Source organism: Furipterus horrens, unplaced genomic scaffold (genome assembly GCF_987537825.1).
Source record: "Furipterus horrens unplaced genomic scaffold, mFurHor1.1.pri manual_scaffold_1, whole genome shotgun sequence".
NCBI classification, from domain to species: domain Eukaryota; kingdom Metazoa; phylum Chordata; class Mammalia; order Chiroptera; family Furipteridae; genus Furipterus; species Furipterus horrens.
The window spans coordinates 172,796,978-172,819,893 of record NW_028327171.1 but is presented as its reverse complement, the minus strand read 5'-3'; the positions used below and the strand labels follow the sequence as shown (position 1 = coordinate 172,819,893).

The following is a 22,916-nucleotide window of genomic DNA, read 5'->3' as shown; positions in this document are numbered from 1 at the left end:
TGACCCTTCCCTGTGTCTAGGAAGGTGTGAGAATTTGTCTGGGCAAAGGATAGCTTCTTCCTCTTATCCATGGATTTTTCTTTTAGATACTAATGAAATAAGAGAAGTTTTCTTTATTTGCTAAAAGTCCATGTTCTATATCTGCAGGCAAGGCAGCTTCACTGAGTCCCACAGAAGGAAGCTGGTAGAAGTTCAGACACCTCTAGGGTTCTATTGAGAGCTGGGAACTCGGGTTCTTCCTCGATCTGACCATACTATTTTTGAGTCATTAGACATGAGCAGGGGGCAATAAATACAGTGCTATGTGCACGGCCATCTCTACTCCACATTTTGAAATTGGCTCATTAATTCACTTCATGTATCTACAATATTCATTCACCAAAGGGAGGCTTTTTTCTTTCTTAAGCTGATATTTTGTTCTATGGCTTTTTCTGGTTATATTACCAAAGCCTACAGAAGGAATATCTCAACAACTGAGATCTAGTTATGCAAATAAGATGGAAAATTCTCTCATCAAGAGAGCTGACCTCAGCTGCTGGCTAGCAGAGTAATCACAGAGTTACTATTTATCTGGAGTTGTTATCTACAAGTCCTATAGGTGACAACTGTGACAGTTTCTGCAGCAATATGATCGGGAATTAGCTTTGCTGTGGAGATGGGAGAAATGTAGATCTTTAAACTTATTTCCTAAAGAACCTAGTGCCATAGTACAGTGCTTGAAAATCAAGTTCCCAGAGGGGATTTGATTGGACATTTTTGCCCTAGGAATTCTAGTTCCAATGAAATATTATTAAAGTGTTCTTGGGGCATGAACGGTTTTTTTCTTGGAAAGTGCAGACTGCCTTACTTGAACTTAAGAAAGTTAAAACATAAGCCACTTTTAAGTGTTTGAGGAGTGAAGGATCAGGCACAGTTATCCAATTATCTAACGTAAGGCCAGTTCTTATATGTTCCTCTCTTATTTTGGCCTGTTAACTTTACATAGGCTACATAGTTATCCACGAAGATCAAGTAAGAATGTAAAGCCCATAAGTCAGCTTAAGTTGAGTTCTTACGTGCATAGCAAGCATAGGTATTTCATCTATTAGTTTTGGAACTAACAAACTGCTCTTCTTCTCATCCTAATGACATTCCATCTTATCTAAATTCAGCATGTGTTTTACTTTTACAAATACAGCTAATTTATTCCTTTTCTTAACTGTATTCTTACCTAGCAAAAGAATCGCAAACCAGAGCAGTTACAAAAATTACCCTGGGTTCAGACACTAATGTATTAAAACACTCAAAGAGTCACAGATTAAAACAACCCATGAAGTGAAGAGAGAATCATCAAAGAAAACATCAAGTTTGTCATTAACTTCATGTCAGAGACCACAAGGAGCTGAGAAGTCAGGGAGACAAGCATATTAGCAATGCCACACAGATCGGGGGCTGAGAGTGGCACCGGGGCACCAGTCTTTCTGAAGAAGCTGCCTCAGAGATGACTGTGTCTAAAGACTGTACTTTTTCCTTATGTAATAAAAGCAATTTTGAGTGGCTGGCTGTTTTGCTTCTTAATATGTAATTGGATTTTGGATAGTTTAATGCTTTAAATATGGTTCAAATCAAAGGAGTATTACTAGCTGAAAATGCTTAATTCTGCAGAAAAAAAGCTGAGACTAGCCATCAATCAAAGGTGGCATGTCAGAAAATGCATGCTCCTTCTAAATATGACTCTCTCTTAGCAAGTGTTGAATCAATAAGATATTTTTTTAAAAGATTTTAATTTGTGGATTGCTTTTCTGAATGCATGTAAAGGCATGGAGAATTATAGAACTAAATTGGAGATTTCATAGAGAAGATAAAAATAAGAATATTTTAAAATCTCTCTGTCAACTCTGTTATGTACTTCATCAGCTCATTGATTTGTTTGGCATGAATTTTTTTGATGCATTTGGGGGATGTAGTTTTCTGTTATAATAAAGATAAAATTGTAATTGTATAAATCATAAGTTGAGGAAGAAAGTATATGGAATTAATCATTAAGATTTCTTTATATTTGTTTTCCATTTTAGCCCATGAATCAATTTTACATGAGAGGATGGAACAGCAGATTGAGGTGGAGATGAAAGGTATTACTACATTGAATGTGAGATTTAAGTAGAAATTTTGAAGGATTAATAGAATCCTTGAGCTGCCTTCCTTCTTTTTTAGTACTATTGAAAAAAATGACATAGATGTACAAATATATCTCTTAGAGTATATATTATTACTATGTCGCATGCCTGGTTTAGTATGCTGATGGTTACATGCATTTCATAGTAATTTGTTTTATAGTAATTTAAAATCTTGAATTTAAAGTTTATCAGCCATATTCAATTTCATGTTTGCAGCCATTTTCAAAAGTGTGTACTGGGAAAAGTTGGAATCATAATGCATGAAATCATGAAATAGAAGTTTGTTTTCAAAATCACAGTGAATTAAATCAAACAGTAGACCATAACCTAGCTGCCATACTCAGAATGCAATGTCATGAATGAATTATGATTGAAATGCTACTTTATTTAGGGTGTGTGAGAAATGTTACATTCCCATTCTGGTTTACTCTTCATGCACATATATCATTTTAACATTGATATGTCTCTTACACTGGCTTGCAGATAGCTGCCTTCCGTGATCCTTATTGCCTGCTTTTCTTTGTATAACATTTTGACTCTATGGCTGTATTAGTTCGAATAAACGCCTTCTCATTTTATTTTAGCTATTTATGGTTATAGTCCTTGTATATATTTTTAAAATAGTTGATTCTCAAAAATAAAATAATTTAATCTACAATCAAAAGGATCAGAAAGGGCGTTTATTCCACTCTCTGCAAGTCAGGTAAGATTTCCCTCTTAGCCATCAAAGGAACAAAGTTTTCCTGCTCTCAAAACAAATATGCACATGTTATTTTGAAATGCATTTTTGCTTGTTCAAGAAGAAATTTCAACAGTTTGAAGAAAAGACCAGACAACGAACGATTTTCGTGTCAGAATCTTTTAAACAGAGCATGGTGTTGCGTTTATTCGAACAAATATGGTGAGTGAATTTTTTTATGGATTTGTGAGAATCTGTAGCATGCATTTCATTTCATTTCCTATTTTGCAATTACATTTATTTTCAACTTTTTCAAATACTATGGAAAATAGTAAAATGCTTTATAATTTAATTTTTTTCAGAATTATTCTCTGAGGAGGAATCTGAACATTCTGAAAGAGATACACGTGATGCCTTTTCAGATTCTGAAGACATAGATCTCAGCTCCATGGCTGCGAAAAGATATGCAAGTAGAATATTATCTACAAGCTCCTGGCCTGAATATTTCAAGCCTTCTTTTACCCAAAAGCCTATGTTTCAATATGTTTTTGAGGGTGAACCAGCTGTATTTACATGTAGATTAATTGCCTGTCCAACTCCAGAAATCACTTGGTTTCATAACAATCGGCCTATCCCAACAGGTCTCCGACGGGTTATAAAAACTGAGAGTGATTTACATGATCACTCTTCCAGCTTAGAGATCAAAAGGGTCCAAGAAAGAGATTCTGGAAGTTATAGATTGTTAGCAATTAATAGTGAAGGGTATGCTGAATCAACTGCATCACTGCTTGTTATCCAAAAAGGGCAAGATGAGAAATATTTAGAATTTCTGAAAAGGGCAGAACAGACACAAGAAGATATGGAGACTGTAGCTGAAAGGAGAGAGGAGAGGATGAAGGTTGACCTGAGGTTTACTGGCTCTCCCTTTAACAAAAAACAAGATGTGGAACAAAGGGGAATGATGCGAACTATTCACTTTAAGACAGTAAGCCCTGGCAAGAAAACAGATTTTATGTATGATGAAGAATATTTAGAAAGTAAATCTGACATAAGAGGATGGCTTAATGTGGGTGAAAATTTCCTGGATGAGGAGACCAAAATGAAGTTGCAACGTTTACGAGAGGCTAGAAAAATGTTACTGGAGAAAAAGAAATTATCTCTTTTAAATATATCCTCTGAACTAAGCTCAAGAACTTTGAGAAGTAAAGCCAGTAATAAAGACATTCTGTTCTCTAGAGAGGAAATAAAAAGCAGGTCTGTATCTAATCTAGCTGAAAATAGAGATAACGTAGAATACTCAACTGAGGGTATTGTCCAAAATCCACATGCCCTTCCTAATCAAATGGATCAAAATATAGAATCTGGAGAATCTCCTATAAGTTTTCCAACTACTGTCAATGAAGAAATTCTCCAGACTGAAATAAGAATGAGTCAAGAGGCATTTCTAAGAGAAAGTCTACCAAAAGACCATTTATATGATAGAATTCTAGTAAATGAGGCTACCCAAACGAAAAAGCAAGTTAAAGAAATTACAACCAAAACTGGAATTAGAGAGTCATCTAAATCTATCACTGAGGTATGTAGGAACAAGGAACTATATGCCAGTGAATCTTTTGGTACAACTGCAAATATTAAAGAAAATGAAGAACTAGATACTGAAAGAATTAGAAAAGATGACTTGAGAGAATTACAACACTCTACTTCCACAAGAGTTGATGAATTCAAAACTGAACAGAAAGAAAGAACCACAAGATTTTTTGAAAATTCTTTTCAAAAACATCAGCAACGTTGCACACCTTCATTTCTTCAAGAAATTGAATCTCAAGAGGTTTATGAAGGTGACAGTTGTAAATTTGTGTGTCATTTTCAAGGATACCCTCAACCTATAGTGATGTGGTATAACAATGATACACCAATCCCCCGAAATCAAGGCTTTGTCATTCATACCTTGGAAAACTATTCAACATTAACTTTTTCTTCTGTTCATCCTCAAAATGAAGGTTCTATTACTTGTGTGCTATTTAACCAATATGGAACAGCAAAGACAACTGGTATACTGAAAGTGAAGGCAAAGCAAAGGCATGGTGTCAAAGCTCAGAAAGTCCCAGTGTTGCACGACTACACTGATGAGAAGAAAGAGCTGGCATTGGTGTTCGAACAAGCAGAAGACATGCATCCACCTTTGAGACAAGAGGGCCAAACAAATCTCTGTATGTTACAAACTCACATACCAGGTTCTCCTTCTGAAGACACAGAATTGTTTTCCTTTCCTGTAGAAATCCAGATAACAGCAGCAACTCCTACCCCAGAACAGGATAAAGAGTCAGGAGAATTGTTCCCATTTGAAGAGTGGGAACCTAAAGCAACACCTGGAGATGAGGCTACTTGGTCACCCAAACACAAATTTATATTTTCATCTGATATTAGTGATGAGCCGCCCAAAGTATTACAAGAAATGCCAAGGCATGCCAGGTGTAGAGAGGGGGATTTCATAGTACTTGAATGCTTACTCTCAGGTGAGCCTAAGCCAGTGGTAACATGGTTTCTAAATGGAGTCCCATTAAAGCAGAACCAAAAGTTTCGGTTTGAAGAGGTGAATTGTAGCCACAGATTATATATTAATGATGTTGATGTTGAAGATTCTGGAAAATATAAATGTGTTGCTGAAAACAATTCAGGAACCGTTGCGAGTGTTTCAGATCTAACAGTGGAACCTGTCACTCACAGGGAATATAGTCAATTGGAAAATATTGGTGGAATTTATGAAATATATTCCAAAGATCAACAAATTCAGGGAGGACCCGTAAGGGCACATTTGTATGATTATCCAGCTGGTCCTTTTACTTCCCAACCTTATGTAAAAGAATATTCTGTAAGGGAGTATTTTCAAAACTTTGAGACAACTAAGGAGATAGACCAGAAAGGTCATGTTCATTGCACATCTTCTAGAGAAAAACTACCTAGATTTATGCATGTTGCTTCAAGATCCATAAAAACCAACAGGCCTATCAGGGCTGAACTCATACAATATCAGGATGAATGGAAAGAGGGACGTGCAAATAAAAAGTCAGAGCTGTACCAAGCAGAGTGTACTGTTTATCCATTTGTTGATGATTTCAGTGAAGTCAAAATTAGGAGAGAGATAAGAAATGGTTTTGGAAAACTTGGTGAACCAGAAAGAATACATGTGCAAGAATATGCCCAAAGTGACAATTTCTCAAATATCCACTCTGAGAAAATTTCTGATAGTTATGATACAAAGGGCTCATCTGCCATTGTATATGAAGAACCCATTGGTGAAGAGAGATGGTACCCAAGAAAAAAGGTGAAGCATAGAATCATTGCATTTGAAAAGTTACAACATGTGGAAAAAGGCATTCCAGAGAAAAGACCTACCAGGAAATCATTTATTAATCCTCCTCCAAAGAAGCCTGATGACATCGACTTTCCATTAAATGAAAGAGAAACAAAATCAAGTGACCTAAAGGCAAATATGCATCAGGCAGAGAAAATGTCTCCAAACACTGAACCAGATTCACCTAATGTCATAATGAATTTAAAGCTGCTTTCTTCTCAAACTCGAGAGGAATTTGAAGCACAAGAGGAGGAACAACAGAAAGAAATAGGTCTTCTAGAGCAGTCTGCAATTTCTGAAAGGGATGAACATGAAACACCTATTACATTGGGCCTAAAGCAGCTTCACTCTCAAATAGAAAATCCAGATTTAAAATCCCAAGGATTGGATAGTAGTCAATCAGAAGAAACTTATTTTAAAATCCAACATCCTGCTTCTGAAACAACTGATACTGAGAGCATGGTATTTGATCTAAAACAAATGTATTCTCATATAGGACATCCAGCTAAGGAGTTCCAAGAAACTAGGCAGCAGTGGGAAACACCTCATAAAGAAGAAATTCCTAGCCCTGAAATAGTACAATTTGATATAGAGAATACATCTAAAAAGGTGCAGAATAACATATTTGCTAGTCAGGAATGGATGGAGAAAAGCTGTATTGATGAGAAGAACTTCTATGTGGAAAAAGAAGTCCAACAGATACAGGAACAAAATTTAGACATTTTAAACTCTGGTAGCTCTCTTAAATTCTTTTCTGAAGAAATCCACAGTAAATCAAGGGCCCTACTTCAGCCTTCATCTGCACGTGTAGAAGAAACTGATGTTTCTGAGAAAAAACATTCTTTTGAAAATGGAGATCAAAGTTTTATTTCACTTTTGAAAAAAGCAGCAAGTGAGGAAAAGCTTTCAGAAGTTTGTGAAACGAAGGAAGAACACACTTTGACATCTGAGTTGGCATCATTTCAAAAGCAGGATGGAGGGACACAGGAATATGCCAGTGGAATTTGGGGAGACCACAAAGGTGAGGTTCAGGAAACAGGCACGCCCCACAGAAAGCTCTCCCTGAGCCAGTGCTTTCCATTCTTGACAACTGAGGAACCACGGGATCCAAATGACACCTCTGAAGAAGAAACATTTTACAAAGAAGTTCAAATTCAAAACGAAACTTCTTTCTTCGCTACTGAAGAAGAAAAGATAGAAACTTGTTCTTCTGAAAATCTTTCTAAATTGGATGAGGCACATACAACGGAAGTAGGGGACTCGGAGTTCTCCCTAACGCAATATTTACTTGCTGCTGGAAAACATGAAGTTCCCGAAACTAAAGACACCAAAGACAAGGCAAAACTTGTCCAGAGTGAGTCAATCACATCTCTGGAGGTTGAAGAAGTAACTTTCAACACTGTGTACGAATATTACAACCAACAACAGGAATCACCAGGTCGCCCATTTTCTCCTGAATCTGATATTTCCATTGATGTGGGAAGTATAAGCAGTGAAGAAATCTCTGAGTTAGATCAGTTTTATACCCCACCATCCTCTGTTGAACATTTTGAAACTCCAAAGTCTCCTGATTTATATTTTACTCCATTAGATACAACTAAACAACCTTCAACACGTTCAGGAGATGAGACTGTGCAAAGAACATCTTTAGAGGAAGTTGCCAAAAGGCACTTCACGCCTTTAGAAGGTGAGACAACAGAAAGATATTCCACGCCCTCCGGGGAGTCTCTGGAGAGATATTCCACACCCCCAGGGGAGTCTCTGGAGAGATTTTCCACACCTCCAGGGGAGTCTCTGGAGAGATTTTCCACACCCTCAGGGGAATCTCTAGAGAGATATTCCACACCCCCAGGGGAGTCTCTAGAGAGATATTCCACACCCCCAGGGGAGTCTCTAGAGAGATATTCTACACCTCCAGGGGAGACTCTAGAGAGATATTCTACACCTTTAGGAGGAGAAACCATTGAAAGATATTATATTCCTATTGGAGGACCAAACCCCACCGGAAATCTTAAAAGGTACCCATCAAAAATAGAAAGGGAGGACAGTACACCAAGTGAGCACTTCCACACACCTACAGGAGAGAGAAGTTCAGCTTATGAAATATGGCGTTCTGATTCATTTGGCACGCCCAATGAAGCCATTGAACCAAAGGACAATGAAATGCCTCCATCTTTTATTGAACCTCTGACCAAAAGGAAGATATATGAAAATACAACATTAGGCTTCATTGTTGAAGTTGAGGGCATTCCAGTTCCTGGTGTGAAATGGTATAGAAACAAATCTTTGCTAGAACCAAATGAAAGGATCAAGATAGAAAGGGTGGGTAATGTGTGTTCTTTGCAAATTTCTAACATTAAGAAAGGTGACGGGGGAGAGTACATGTGCCATGCTGTAAACATCATTGGGGAAGCCAAGAGTTTTGCAACTGTAGACATAGTTCCCCCAAAAGAAAGAGCGGTGGCACTCCCACCTCCAGTAACACATCAGCACGTCATGGAGTTTGATTTGGAAAACAGTTCATCATCAAGAACACCTTCTCCTCAAGAAATTGTCTTGGAAGTTGAATTAAGTGACAGAGATGTTAAGGAATTTGAGAAGCAAGTGAAAATAGTCACAGTTCCTGAATTTACTCCTGATCATAAAAGTATGATTGTGAATCTAGATGTTCTTCCATTGAATTTAGCAGATCCAAATATGGCTTCAAGAGGAGAAGAAGACAAAGACTTAAAGATTGACTTGGAAGTATTTGAGATGCCTCCTCGCTTTATAATGCCTATTTGTGATTTTAAAGTTCGAGAAGGTTCGGACGCTGTATTCAAATGTTCAGTCATAGGCATTCCTAGTCCTGAAGTTAAATGGTATAAAGAATATATGTGTATTGAGCCAGATAATCTTAAATATGTGATTAGTGAGGAGAATGGAAGTCACACCCTTAGAATTCGAAATGTCTGTCTTTCTGATAGCGCAACATACAGGTGCAGAGCTGTGAACTGTGTGGGGGAGGCCATCTGTCGGGGATTTCTCACCATGGGAGATTCCGAAGTATTTGCCATGATAATGAAGAAAAGTAAAGTGACTTTGAGCAGCTTGAAAGAAGAGTTAGTCTTAAAGAGCAAATATTCAGACAGCTTTTTCGAATTTCAGGTGGTGGAAGGGCCGCCCAGGTTTATCAAAGGTATTTCTGACTGTTACGCCCTTTTAGGCACAGCAGCTTATTTCCAGTGTTTAGTTCGTGGTTCTCCAAGACCCACAGTTCACTGGTACAAAGATGGGAAATTGCTGCAGGGAGTAAGGTTCAGTGCTGAGGAAAGTGGCATAGGGTTCCACAACTTATTCATAACAAGCTTAGTGAAAGGTGATGAAGGTGAGTACAGGTGTGTAGCTACCAACCATACAGGAATGGCCGAGTCCTGTGCAGCACTCACCCTAATGTAAAGTCTCTTGTACAATGCTTTAATGCCTCAGTAATTGTTACAATTGATTTGAGTGCTTTTATATTTCCCAAATTATATAGATCTAATAAATTTCCAAATACGTCAACTCTATTTAAATGCATTACATTGAAGAGTCCTGGGAAAACAGTTTCTCCATGTGGACATCTCATATTCATAATACATGTAAATATTCTGTTATCAAAACTGTGGAATCATCACTGTGTCAATTATGCTGTGAAAAACCAAGCACAATTAAATATTTCCTTGGCTACCTAATTGTTTGTGTTTCTACTTTATCTTCATTTCTTCTCCTCAAAGTATTTTAGCAGGATGTATCCTCTTTTAGCAGATTAACTATATAGGTAAAGTAAAATGGAAGACAGAAGACCGTGTCAGATGACCACACAGAGATGAGTTGGTAAGGGAAAATGTCCCTCCTCTGAGTATAAGTAGTTTTTGAAATTGTAACTCTTTGCAGCTAAATTCATGCTTATTTATTTACTAAGACTTAGGACAAAAAAAAAAAAAGGATCAGAATTGCCCATTTGGTGACTAAGTATATTACCTATTTGACATTGCATTCTTAGTATATTTGTGGCTTTTAAAAAATATTTTAATTATTAATATCCCCCTTCTTAAATGTTTCACCTCTTGCTGGTTTTGAAGGGACCAATGGTGCTCTCTGTCTCGATAGAATTCATCTGGACATTTGCAGCATGTGCAAATACAGATCTTCCCACTTTTGGAAATACCTCATTTTCTCAATTTTCAAGATGACGTCAAGTGTAAAATTCAGCGTTAGTTTAATATTTGCCTGGGGAAAAAAGAAACTACCACATTACATTTATATATAAATTTTAAACTCTAGTCAAATGTTAGAATCTTTAAAATTAGGAAAAAGAAGGCAGAACATTTTTAGAATTGAGACAATATGGTAACTTGTATTTTTATATGACAACATAATAATATTTCCTGTCATTTTCACCGAATTTCATTTTTAAAACTAAAAATTAATAGGTATTCAAATTCAAAACTTATGTTACTAAAGTGACATTCTTGTTCAAAATTAAAATTATAATAAATTCTCAAAATCCTTAGCATTATACCTATATACTAATGTAAACCTAAATCTTCTCATATAATTTGTAATAAATATAGATAAATTTCATATTTTTAACTGAAAATGAGGGATTGGACCAGAAGTCCTAAGAGGTGATCATTCTATGCTATGTGTCATCCCAGTGGTAACTTTTCTTAACATGATTTAATATAAATTTTAGTTGTGCATCAGATGATGAGAGAAATGATAAAATATAGTAATGAAATTATAAATCTTTCTTCCCCTCAACTCAGATTACTCACTGTTGCCTGATGGCTATATTCGTCCCCTACATTGAGCAATTTTAAGTACCATGATTATGTTAAACATATTAATTTTAACTCTAAAAAATCAAACATTTAATTTAAATCTAATTTTCAGAAAAATTTATATAACCAAGTATGTTTACTTATGTTTCTTTCATTGTATTATATTATTCCCATGATGGGAATTTCCTAAAAGCTTTCCAAATTAAATAAGCAGTTAGGAATATGTGCAGAGTGTAGACAGACCAGTCAAGCTTATACCCTTAACTCCACAACCCCCAAAACATTCATTTTACTTGTTTTGAGTCACCCTAACTTATCAAGATAGATACACTCTTGTGGAGCAATTGATTCCATTTCAACCAATGAGTACACAATATCTGTGGTAATAATAAAATATAATGAAACATATCACATCCTAAATCCTTGAACTAAAACTCAGCCTATACATAGCCATTAAGTAACAGTGAAAAATTATTTATTCTACTTTTAGTCACATAATGGAGGTTTAAATAAATTAGAAATTCAAGTCATGACAGACATGACAGGCACATTTTACCCAAATATTACAGAGCATAGGTAGCAACAGTTCAAAAATTCTTTTAAAACAGGAAGAAATAAAAAGAAAAAAATGGTTTTAATTCCTCCTTGGATTTGCAGGAAGTGCTGAAAAATATACTTTAAGTCACATAAGTAGGGCTTTATGTGATTTTGCTTATTAGAATTCTGTTAGTCTCAAATGCATTAAACTTGAGGATATGCAGAATAACAATGACTGAATAAAGAAAATTAAGCTTTGCCCACACTTGGCTTATTTATTAATTGTTGAAATTTTTAAATGTTCTGACTCAATGGCATATAACTTAAAAGCCTGAAATATTAATTTCTCTGATGCTGGATAAAGAATTCATTTATTACTTAGTTGAACAGACATAAATATTAGCTGCTACTACTGCATGTATTTTTAACCACATCTTTCATGTTTCAGCACATTTGAATTCTATTTAACCTCTTTTCTATGGATATGTGATATTTAGAAGTAAAGGAGAATATTTCAATATAAACTATATTCACGTTCATTCCCTTTACAGATATTTTGACAGTTCAAGTGAAGGCAAAGCTGACATAAGTAATACATTATAGAGTAAATGTAAACTTAAGCAGTAGCCATTGGTATGTGAAATTAATCAATGATTTTATGGCTACTAATTCAAATAATAAATAACTGAGTATGTATTCTACATGCTATAGATAAGTTTTACCAGTACATACATAGGTAGCAGACACTGGAGTCCTGCCTTATAAATGTTTATACACTAGAACCCAAAGGAATTACGTTATGACTATTCCATGTGATATAAGTGGAATGAACTAATAAAATAATAACACTGCTTTTGAGAAGGCAATAAAACTACTATTTATGGGGCTGTTCTACACACATCACAGATTTAATGAAAAACCTAATTCCTGATGTCAAATTACATGTCTTTTATTCTGTCATGCGTGATACTGTTTAAAGAGTATCTGTTATTGACTGCTTTGTTTTTCTCTTCAATAATGTTGTATAGGTGTTCTTACACAATAAGATATGATCAAAGTTTTTTTTTTTCAAATTGAAGTTTTATTTAAAATGTAAATGAAACGGTCCATGAAAATACTCATGAATAAAGCAAAAGAATACAGTGCTCTCTACCTAGAAGTGAGCCAGCCTATCCAAGGATAGGGTAATACACAGTACTGAAGTGCTTATTGAGTTTCACAGCAGTTTATTGTTATATTGCCTGGGTCTAGACTATGTAGAGACTCTCAGTGTGTGATCTTGATTCTAGGGCTCCTGCTCCTTGACCATAGCCAATCCATTGGGCCCAAAGTTCTTTGCAGGGTACCAGCATGCAGCATGATCAGGTTCTGGCTTGTAGATAGTTGTCTTCTTACTGTGTCCTTACATGACGGAGAGAGAGCTCTAATTTCTCTCTCTGCTTATAACAACACACACTTCTTTCCATAGCAAGATTTGCTATAGACTTCTTCATCGTAACTTGTCACTGTTGTGCTAAAGATTTTATGCAAACCATGCACAGAAAGCAGCAGCAGTGGAAGCTTCTAGCACCGTACTGCCCCTCTTATACAAGCTATGCAGTCCTCCCACAGTCCCCACAACTGTTCTCACCTCCCCAAAGGGCCACTGGAGTGAGAGGCAGGACCGTGCACCAAAGACAGGACTAAGGAGGCCTGCAGGCTTCAGGATCATGCAGGGAGTCAGGAGCCACAACCAATTTTCTAATGTTGGAGTTTTCTCTCATTTCTGATTCTCGCATTTTCTTGACTCTCTTGAGTTAATGTACATCTTATTACCAACGTTTTGCTGGAGTACTGTGACAGTTTACACAGGGGAAAAAAAAAGGGTTTACATTTCTAGTAACTGTGAACAGCAGTTCTCTTACAAATTCAGATTAAATTCTCCCTGCAGGCCCTTGTTTTCACTAATGGCTTCAGTTTATAACTAATACCTAAAAAGTAGATCATTTATTTTGGAAATAATCAGTCTTGAATTTGTAAATAAGGATATTTTTAAACTCAAAAAAATTTATATGTAAATAACAATTCTGGATCTTTTAAGAAATTGATTTAGATAACCCTGCATTTTTTATTACAAATATTTAGCTAGCAGTTTTTCAATCTTTAGAATTGGGATTATATCACAAAAAAGTTCGTAAAAACATCTAAATTTATAAACTGTAACAAATGGAGTGGATCAAAAGTTGCATTAGTATACTATTTATAATTGTACAGTGTGATATAATAAACTAAGGTTAAACACTTAGAAATGTGCTTCTTGATAAATTAATCTCAGGAAAACCTAATGATTCCAGGAATGAAGCAGGAGAAATCCATCACTTGGTACATAATTCTTTGACTTTTATTTTTTTGTTAAATAAATTTGATGGTAAAAAGAACTAATCATTTTTCCCCATACAGAGTTTTCTAGTTACCTTCTGTCTGCTGACGAAGAAGGACTCCAAACCTATAGCACTGACCTTCAGTTATCTAAAAGAAGTGAAACACTTGAACTTTCGTCTGAACCTCCAGTTCATTCAACTAAATTTGATTCCCAAAAGGAAGGCAGAGTCCCAGTTTTTACCAAAGAAGTGTCAAATGCTGAAATAAGCATAGGGGATGTGGCTAAACTGTCTGTTACTGTCGCTGGCATCCCCAAACCTAAAATTCAGTGGTTCTTTAATGGAGTAATGTTAAAGCCTTCTGCTGACTACAAATTTGTTTTTGACGGTAATGAGCATAGCTTGATCATTCTGTTCACAAAATTTGAAAATGAGGGAGAGTATACATGTGTTGCCAGTAATGAATATGGACAGACAAGATGTAGTGCCTATTTAAAAATAAATTCCAAAGGAGAGGGGCACAATGAGACTGACCGAGGATCAGCAGTGGAGAAGCCTCTGGAAAAGCTTGAAGGTCCTTGTCCTCCTTACTTCCTTAAGGAGTTAAAACCAATTCACTGTGCTCAGGGGCTCCCTGCCGTCTTCGAGTATGTGGTGCTCGGAGAGCCTGCACCCACTGTTTTGTGGTTCAAAGAAAACAAGCAGCTTCGCACCAATGTTTATTACACTATCATTCATAATCCTGATGGTTCTGGGACATTCATTGTCAATGACCCTCGGAGCGAAGACAGTGGCCTATATGTTTGTAAAGCAGAGAACGTGTGGGGTGAGTCCACCTGTGCTGCAGAGCTGCTTGTGCTTCTGGAAGACACAGACATGACTGATGCACCCTGCAAAGCAAAGTCCACCCCAGAGGCTCCTCAAGATTTTCCACAGATGTCAAAGGGCCCAGCAGCTGAGCCGTTTGACTCGGAGCCAGAAATCGCAGCTTTTATAAAGGACACCATTTCGAAAGCTGCTTTAATTGCAGAAGGAAAACAGCTGCTTTCTACTGAGCCTATCGTTAAAATCAACGAACTGAGCAGTCCAGTTACCTCAGTAGCTGAGCAATTGCAATCCTCAGCCGTGTTAGAGCAGGATATGCCACCTCCTGAAAGCACCAGGGAACTTCCTCTCATCAGCAGCACTCTGCATGCTCAGCCTACCAAGGACCCACCTCCCAGTTCACCACTGCAGATTTTCCAGGCCCAGAAAACCCTCCCCAGAGAAGATACTCTAATGTTTCAAGAGCCCACGTCATCAGCGGTTCTATCAGATACTGAAAAAATTTTCCCGAGTGCTGTTAGTTCATTAACAGTCAAACCTCTGAAAACTTTATCAGCTGAACCTGAAGGGAATTATCCACAATCTTCAATACAAGAACCTCCAGCCCATTCATATCCAACTTCTGTGGCTGAGGAAGTAGTTTTACCGAAAGAAAATACAGTATCTGCCGTGGACAAAGAGCAAATAGGCCCTCTTCAAAAGCAAGAAGCACAAAGTGCTCTCATCCTGAATCAGAGCTTTGCTGAGGGGCATGTGGAAAGCTTCGAGGGTCCTGACGTTGTGGTCTCTGAGGTAAACCGTGAGCCCCAGTTCCCTTTGGAACACATGTGCACAGAAGAGGGTGGAATTTTGATGGAAAGTGCAGATAAGCTGGAAAGTACAGCTCAAGATTTTGTGGCCAGGACTGAGGAGAGCAAGTCCTTAAGTTTTCCACTAGCGTGTGAGGAAAAGCAGGTACTGCTCAAGGAAGCACATTCGGAGAACTTGGCAATGCCTCCTAACCAAACCGTTGAGTATAAGAAAGAGCCTGTGGCAATAAAGGGCATGCAGGAAGTTCAGGGATGTGACATTCTTTCTAAGGAAAATTTGCTTTCTGATATTCCAGAGGAGCAAAGATCAAACCTGAAAACTCAAATCCGCAGGGCTTTACAAGCAGCAGTGGCCTGCGAGCAAATGAGTCTTTTCTCTGAGTGGTTAAGAAACATTGAAAAGGTGGAGGTCAAGGCCATAAACTTCACCCAAGAGCCCAAACGCATTTTATGCACCTACCTTATTACCTCAGTTGAGTCTGTAACAGAAGAATTAACCATCGCTATTGAAGGCATTGATCCTCAAATGGCTGACTTGAAAACTGAATTTAAGGATGCTTTTTGCTCTATTATATGTGAGGAAATCAACATCTTAACAGCTGAGGATCCTAGAATTCAGAAAGGAGCCGATACAGGCTTACAGGAAGAAATGGCTTCTTTTTCGGACTCACAGAAGGTTGAAGCAATCACTGAACCAGAAGAGGTCAGTTATGTTAATGTGGAAAGCCAGGTCAAAGTTGTGGATACAACGTTCACTGATGGGGTTGCTACAGCTGCTCTATCTGAGGAAAAAGACAGGTCTTCTGACAGTGGTTCAGAGAAGGTTGAGCCAGCAGAGGTACAGGAAGCTGGGGGTGGCTTAAGGAAAGCGGGTACTCCTGTGATTCACGCACCCCTGGTGGACACTGTTGCTGAGGAAGGTGACATCGTAAACCTCACATCATCCATTACAAATGCCAAAGAGGTAAATTGGTATTTTGAGGGTAAACTGGTGCCTTCAGATGAAAAGTTCAAGTGTTTCCAAGATCCAAATACATACACGCTAGTAATCAACAAAGTAAATGCAGAAGAACATCAAGGAGAGTATACCTGTGAGGCCTTGAATGACCACGGAAAAACAGCAACTTCGGCAAACCTCACTGTAGTCAAAAGAGGTTGGAGTTTAAGGATTAAGTAGATCAAACTCTAACATTCACTGCATTGTAATGAGTTAGGTTTCATCACAGGGTTTTCACTTATCTGCCTCTGCCGTATGTAGTTGAGTGTAAGAATGAAGTCATGGACATAATCATGGTTATTAATGCTTCTCCTTTTCCCTTCCTGCCTCCTTGGGTAATATGTTATATCTATCTACGCCAATATTTATTTTTAAAATAAGACATGTTTTTATATGTTTTATAATATCAATAATAGACTTCTTGGTTTATTTTTATATGAAAATACTTTAATAATATGTAATACAAAGCTGTCAGTGAACACCAAGTCACTCTGAAATTGCCAGTTCATCCCTAAATTCAAAGTAACCATGATTAATTGTCCATTTATGTTTCTTGTTTCTATTTCTCTTTTGCTGTTGTATCACATGTCACTTTATACAGTAGATCTTGTTTGTTCACATTATTCTCACTGTTGCCAGTCCGCATGGTATATTTAAAGAGTATATCATGTTGTTATGCATGTAAGCCAGTACCATCACATTTAGTAATTTTTTTCACAATTCACTGCAAAGTAATGATTGAATATGTTTAAAGCTACATATTGTTTCTTTTGCCTTCAATGATCTTCCGCATTTTCCAGTCACTTGTCTTAAACTGATACAATCTGTCTCACCAATTTTGACTGTTTTTACTTAACAGAAACACAAATTAGAAAGAAAAGGAAAATGCGGTGTACCTGATAAGGAGGCATGCTAATGGACTCTCCTTCCCTTTGCAGCTGCCCCCGTGATTAAGAGGAGAATCGAGCCCCTTGAAGTGGCCTTGGGCCACCTAGCCAAGTTCACCTGTGAGATCCAAAGTGCCCCCAATGTTCGATTCCAGTGGTTCAAAGCTGGCCGAGAAATTTATGAGAGTGACAAGTGTTCTATTCGATCTTCAAATTATGTCTCCAGCCTGGAAATCCTGAGAACCCAAGTTGTAGACTGTGGCGAGTACACCTGCAAAGCATCCAATGAGTATGGCAGTGTGAGCTGTACAGCCACACTAACCGTGACAGGTAAATGCCAAACGCTGAATCAGATGTTATCAGCTCATTTCATATTGTTGCCTAATTTGCTTTTCATGCAGGTGCAAGAAGTGCTTGTTCTACCAATTGGAGAGACAAACAGCCAACATGGTAAACGTGGTAACATGGTGGCTAGGTACTGCAGGACCTCATTATTTAGTCATATTTCTCACAAAAGCTAAAGAAAAAAATAAAAATAATTTATTATTTTAAAGAAAAATGTTAAGGAATCAATGAGCAGCGACTCCTGAAAGTTTGGTTTTGAGGGTTTTTTTTGTTGTTGTTTTGCTGCTTTCTCTCTCTCTTTCTCTCTTTTAAATGACTAACTCGGTAGATAGATCTTGGAGAACTGCAAATGGCTTGGCCCTTAATATAAAAATGTCAGGACCACCAAAATTTTTAGTGACACTAAAAAATATATGATATCCCAGTGCACTTAATAATTTGAGTCCAGTTAACCAGTTAAGAACAGAATTACAAACTGAGAAATTCCAGAGCATAAGACTAAAACTAAACAAATTCTAGTGTGAGACACGGAGCTAATACAGGACTATAAACTAGGATTCTTGCTCTAGGCTTTATTCCTAATTTAAAAATAAGACTAATTACACAAATATTCTATTCCCAATATCTTAATTGACACACAGGACGACATGAGTAGTTAACACTCATCAAGTGTTTGAATTCCCTCATTAGAAAATAACTTTAAATAAAAAGGAAAGAAACTTAGTAGCTCTTTCCTTCGCGCTCTCTCTCTCTCTCTCTTTCTCTCTCTCTCTCTCTCTCTTCTCTCTCTCTCTCTCTCTCTCTCTCTCTCTCTCTCTCTCTCTCTCTCTCTCTCACTCTCCCCCTCCCCACCCCACCCCATCCCCACCAAGGGAAAGACTATGGTTTAGAGTCAGGGGAGCAATGGTTCATGTTGTTGAGAGAAGCCATGAACTAATGTCAGGGAGAGACTGACCCTTGGTCTTCTTTTTCAGTGAGAACATGAAGGGGGGAGGCAAAAAGTCAGAGTTTCCTGTAGCTTCCTTTTTCTACAACTTCTTTACCTATCTGAAAATCTGAAATTACCACCCATGGCGACCCAACCAGTGGTTGTTACTTTTTGACCAAAGAGTTTCCATGTGGCCACATGCATGGCTTTAATCTTAATGACACTTGGTAAATTTCTTTATCTAAATTAGGCCAGTTGAGTAATAGGACTAATACCCAAGCTTCAAATAAGAAGAAAGAGGAAGGAAGATGATTTTTTAAAGACTAGAAAGAGAGGTTCCTAAAAGCTTCCTTCAAAATGCAGAATGGAAATGGGAAATTACCACTATACATGTTTTTACAAGTTTGAAATGACTTAGGGATTGCTTTCAAAGTTGAGCTATTTAAGGATTTGCTGGTGGTTGACATGAGGGTTAGAGTGACTTTACAAAACTACTCAAACTTTTTACCACTTAATATCTCTACTCTTCAAAAAAGTCAAGTATATTTTTTATCTTCCTTATATGGTCTTCTAATTAGCCAGAATTAAAGTATCGGCTAAATTGCTTATCAAGTAATTCATACAATTAATCAGCTACAAAATGGTCAGCTCTAGCAATAGTAAGTTAATGTTGCTAAATAAAGGGACATTTGGTTTTTTCTTTGATAGAGGCATTAAAAATACTGTCTTTCTCTTCTACAAAGAGCACTCTCATCTCTTTTCTTTGACAAATATTTTTATCTTATTAATACCTTACCTTATTTTAAATAATGTTTCCTGTCTCATGTCTATCTAAAAACATCTTTTTTTTTCTTACTTTGAATATGTAATTACAGCAAGTGCTTTGGCGGGGACAAAATATAATGCTGAATAAATTTCTTTGCAGAGGCATATCCACCAACATTCTTCTCCAGACCTAAGTCCGTTACAACCTTTGTGGGTAAGACAGCCAAGTTCCTCTGCACAGTGACAGGGACTCCAGTGATTGAAACCATTTGGCAGAAAGATGGGGCCACGCTGTCACCTTCACCTAACCACAAGATTTCAGATGCAGAAAACAAGCACAGTTTAGAACTCTCAAATCTTACAATTCAAGATAGAGGAGTTTACTCTTGTAAGGCTTCTAACAAGTTTGGGGCTGACATCTGCCAAGCTGAGTTGATCATAATCGACAAACCACATTTCATTAAAGAATTAGAGCCTGTGCAATCAGCTATCAATAAGAAGATCCACCTTGAATGCCAAGTAGATGAAGACAGAAAAGTCACAGTGACGTGGCATAAAGATGGGCAAAAACTTCCACCTGGGAAAGATTATAAGATCTCTTTTGAAGATAAAATAGCATCTCTTGAGATCCCTCTTGCTAAACTAAAAGATTCAGGAATGTATGTTTGTACAGCTTCAAATGAGGCTGGAAGCAGCTCCTCTTCAGCAATAGTAACAATCAGAGGTAAGAAATGTGTGAATATTTTTCACTTCCTTCTGTGAAAGGATGCGTTAGTATAAAAATCGTTGACAAACAATGTAGTCAGTACATTTTCTTATTAACAAATTTCCATCCAAGCAAACCTTTTGGTTTGGGGAAATCCTGTCATTGTTTGATTTTATTTTATCAATCTTCTTTAGAATCCACTTACTTTTGTTCTTTTAAAAGTATCAGCCATTAACAAAACTTGCTTAAAATTTCTTCTAAAAACTTCAAGTGTCTAGGGAATCCTCTTTGTGTAAGTAGAGTCTCCTTGTTTTAGGTTTGGTGTGTTTGTTTCTTTGTTTGTTTGTTAATTAAGAAACTGGGTAAGTATTTTAAAATCATAAAAACATGGAAAGCTATTGAAAGCATCACAGCCTTTTCAAAAATTTCACACTGATATTTTATGTGTGTTGTGTCTTTTTGTTGTACATGTCTGCTTATCTTCTATGGAGTTTATGCTTCAGACATGTTTTCCACTCTCTTTTCTTGCTAACTTCACATAGAGCCACCAGCCTTTGTGAAGAAGGTGGATCCCTCATATTTAATGCTCCCGGGCGAGTCAGCACGCCTCCACTGCAAGCTGAAAGGCTCACCTGTGATCCAAGTTACTTGGTTTAAAAATAACAAAGAACTTAATGAGAGTAACACAATCCGAATGTCTTTTGTCAATTCGGAAGCTGTACTTGATATTACCAATGTAAAAGTTGAAGACAGTGGGAGTTACTCGTGTGAAGCAGTGAATGACGTTGGCAATGACAGCTGCAGTGCTGAAATAGTTATCAAAGGTTTGTTTACTCACTTACAGTCCTTTGTTTGCCTGAGAAAAGATTTTCTTTTTCCTTGCTCATGACATATGACTTACACAATGCTTTCATGCTTTTGTAGAACCACCTTCTTTCATCAAAACTCTTGAGCCTGCAGACATAGTGAGAGGAACAAATGCCCTCCTTCAGTGTGAAATCTCAGGCACGGGACCATTTGAAATTAGCTGGTTCAAAGATAAGAAGCAAATTCGAAGTAGTAAAAAGTACAGGTTGTTTTCTCAGAAGTCTCTTGTGTGTCTGGAGATCTTTTCTTTTAATAGTGCTGACGTTGGTGAATATGAATGTGTTGTTGCTAATGAAGTCGGGAAGTGTGGCTGCAGTGCAACACACTTGTTAAAAGGTTAGTTTTTGAAAAACTGGTATCTCTTTAACAAATTGCGCAAATAGCTTTCTTAGCTACGGAAGGAAAACTGGTGTTTTCCCTTCTTCTTCTCCTAACCTTTCAAAATATATAGCATTTGCCTTTGGTTTGACCTGGGACCTTGGGGGGCAATGTCGGTGACCTTTACCCAGTGTTAATCCCAAGATCAGTGAAAATATTTACTCTGATAACAAAAGTAAATTTTATGAAAGACCATTTTGTCGATGGGTAACCACGTGTCTTCTATGCTACTTTCTCTTAGACAGAATTGTCATTCTTCTTAAATTTTATTTCTTCTTTTAACCAACCAGCACTATGGGATAGCAGTATTGGGCAAGATAAATGTAATCTAGATAAAACACTTAAATATGTACTGTGTTAAAAGTGTTTGGAAATTGATAAGTTTTGTACACTGTCTTTCTTTCACTAGAACCACCAACTTTTGTAAAGAAAGTAGATGACTTTTCTGCACTAGCAGGACAAACAGTTACCTTACAAGCTGCTGTGAGAGGGTCAGAACCCATTTCTGTCATGTGGATGAAAGGTCAAGAGATCATTAAAGAAGATGGAAAAGTCAAAATGAGCTTTTCCAATGGAGTCGCGGCCTTGATAATCCCCGACGTTCAGATCGGTTGGGGTGGCAAGTACACATGCCTGGCTGAAAATGAAGCTGGAAGCCAAACATCTGTTGGGGAATTAATAGTTAAAGGTTCGTGTAGGAACATTTTAAACTTTGAATCAATATTTCCACTTAACAATGAAACCTTAATACACATCTTGGTATTCTAACTATTTAATACCATTTTAGAACCTGCCAAAATTGTTGAGAAAGCAGAACTGATCCAGGTGACAGCAGGGGACCCCGCCACACTGGAGTACACAGTCACAGGCACCCCAGAACTCAAGCCCAAATGGTACAAAGATGGGAGACCTTTGGTTGCCAGTAAAAAGTATCGAATAAGTTTTAAAAACAATGTTGCCCAACTCAAATTTTATTCAGCTGAACTGCACGATAGTGGCCAATACACATTTGAAATTTCCAATGAAGTGGGCAGCAGCTCCTGCGAGACAACATTCACTGTATTAGGTTAGTATCTCTGGAAATCTGTGCTCCATATTCCTTTGAAAACCAATGAACAGTCAAAAATAAAATCACGAGAACTTTTCCATATTGATCTTTCTTCTTCTTCTTATGCCATGAACAGATCGAGACATTGCTCCATTTTTTACCAAACCCCTACGCAACGTGGATAGTGTTGTTAGTGGTACCTGCAGGCTGGACTGCAAAATCGCTGGCTCCCTCCCAATGAGGGTGTCCTGGTTTAAGGATGGGAAAGAAGTAGCTTCTTCCGACAGATACAGAATAGCATTCGTGGAAGGCACGGCCTCTTTGGAGATAAGCAAAATAGACATGAATGATGCAGGGAATTTCACCTGTCGAGCCACAAATTCCGTGGGAAGCAAGGACAGCAGCGGAGCCCTAATTGTGCAAGGTTGGATGGACACTGCATTTCATTCTCACTGTACACAATGTTCAA

General features: G+C 37.4%; 1 protein-coding gene across 4 annotated transcripts in view; it reads left to right on the top strand.

Moving 5' to 3' along the window:
* Positions 1 to 22,916, top strand: part of TTN (titin) — a 269,733-nt gene that overhangs the window by 50,993 nt on the left and 195,824 nt on the right. For 2 of the 4 annotated variants that reach the window (XM_090281173.1, XM_090281165.1), the window contains exons 44-46: positions 2,055 to 2,111; positions 17,462 to 17,740; positions 19,609 to 20,172. In XM_090281173.1, coding sequence (XP_090137299.1) covers positions 2,055 to 2,111; positions 17,462 to 17,740; positions 19,609 to 20,172 — 900 coding nt within the window. Of the gene's footprint in view, positions 1 to 2,054; positions 2,112 to 3,197; positions 9,904 to 13,971; positions 16,681 to 17,461; positions 17,741 to 19,608; positions 20,173 to 20,696; positions 20,979 to 21,078; positions 21,358 to 21,808; positions 22,088 to 22,186; positions 22,466 to 22,583; positions 22,872 to 22,916 lie in introns of those variants that run through there. The other 2 variants (XM_090281190.1, XM_090281181.1) reach the window with 2 other exon arrangements.